Source organism: Aplysia californica, unplaced genomic scaffold (assembly GCF_000002075.1).
Source record: "Aplysia californica isolate F4 #8 unplaced genomic scaffold, AplCal3.0 scaffold00021, whole genome shotgun sequence".
Classification (NCBI taxonomy): Eukaryota; Metazoa; Mollusca; class Gastropoda; order Aplysiida; family Aplysiidae; genus Aplysia; species Aplysia californica.
In genome coordinates, this window is record NW_004797291.1 from 269,586 (window position 1) to 270,681 (window position 1,096).

Consider the following 1,096-nt stretch of genomic DNA (forward strand, 5'->3'; position numbering starts at 1 on the left):
CACACACACATAGACACACACACACGTTCTCTCTCTCTCTCTCTCTCTCTCTCTCTGTCTCTCTCTGTCTCTCTCTCTCTCTCTCTCTCTCTCTCTTTCTCTCTCTCTCTCTCTTTCTTAGTCCGATAGACCAAAGTCCGAGGTCCTGACCCAACATCCAGAAGGTGTTGTAGAGAATGTCCAAGAATTGCTGAGCTCCACATTTCAAAAATCATGGTGGAGAGGCGGCCAACTTGAAGCCAGACTGGTTGGGACGTCTCCGCTGTCAGGATATGCCGTTTGAGGAAGAAGGTAGCAGGATGTTGCCTGGGGGTCTGGGGGTGGTGGGGCAAAGAACTGATTCCACACGACCGCACTCTCTGGACATTCCGTTACAGAAGAACCGTTGTCTGGAGATGACTGGTTCGCTTGAGCAGAGTCGGAAGAACTCAGGGAGCTCACAGAACACACAAGAGCCCTGCCTCACGCGACGTTCTGATGTGTCCTCGTCCTTGAGAATCCCAGCAATTCCCCAAATGTCTGCTCGGTGTGTCGGGGAGAGAGCCAGAAGCCGCTGAAGACAGTGTTTGTGTTGTGGCTTGAGAAACGAACCGTTTTCCACTTTGTACAGATAGTCAATGTTGTCGCGCGGAGCAGTCCCGTAGAACAAAGCCCACAGCAAGATGCCCAGGGAGTAATTGTCCATCTTGAAGGCATTGTGAACTTGGCTGTCGTATAACTCTGGTGGCAGATAACCGTCGGTGCCTCTCCACCCGTCGGGCTTGTCTGTATCCTCGGGAATGACCTGAGAGTGACTGAAGTCACAGAGTTTGACCACGCCGGCTCTGTCTGGGAGAACGTTCCCTAGCTTGAGATCTCCGTGGATGACGCACTGACCGTGCAAGTAGCACATGACGTCCGTGAGCTGACTTGTGTTGGATTCCGCCTCGGAGTAAGTCACATCAAGCAGCCCACGGCAAAGATCCGTGGGATGATACCCCATCTCAAAGCCCAAATAGGACGGGCACTGAACAGCAGCCAACACCCTGACGATGTTACGGTGCTCCAGGGATTGCAAGAAGGATAGCTCGTGTCCAAAGGAGGACCATTTCCACAT

At 52.7% G+C, this 1,096-nt stretch overlaps 1 protein-coding gene across 1 annotated transcript; it reads right to left on the reverse strand.

Moving 5' to 3' along the window:
- Window positions 1-265: 265 nt before the first annotated feature.
- Window positions 266-1,096, reverse strand: LOC106013035 (serine/threonine-protein kinase Aurora-3-like). Its single transcript, XM_013087720.1, has one exon. The coding sequence runs from the start codon at window positions 1,094-1,096 to the stop codon at window positions 266-268; it is 831 nt and encodes a 276-aa protein (XP_012943174.1).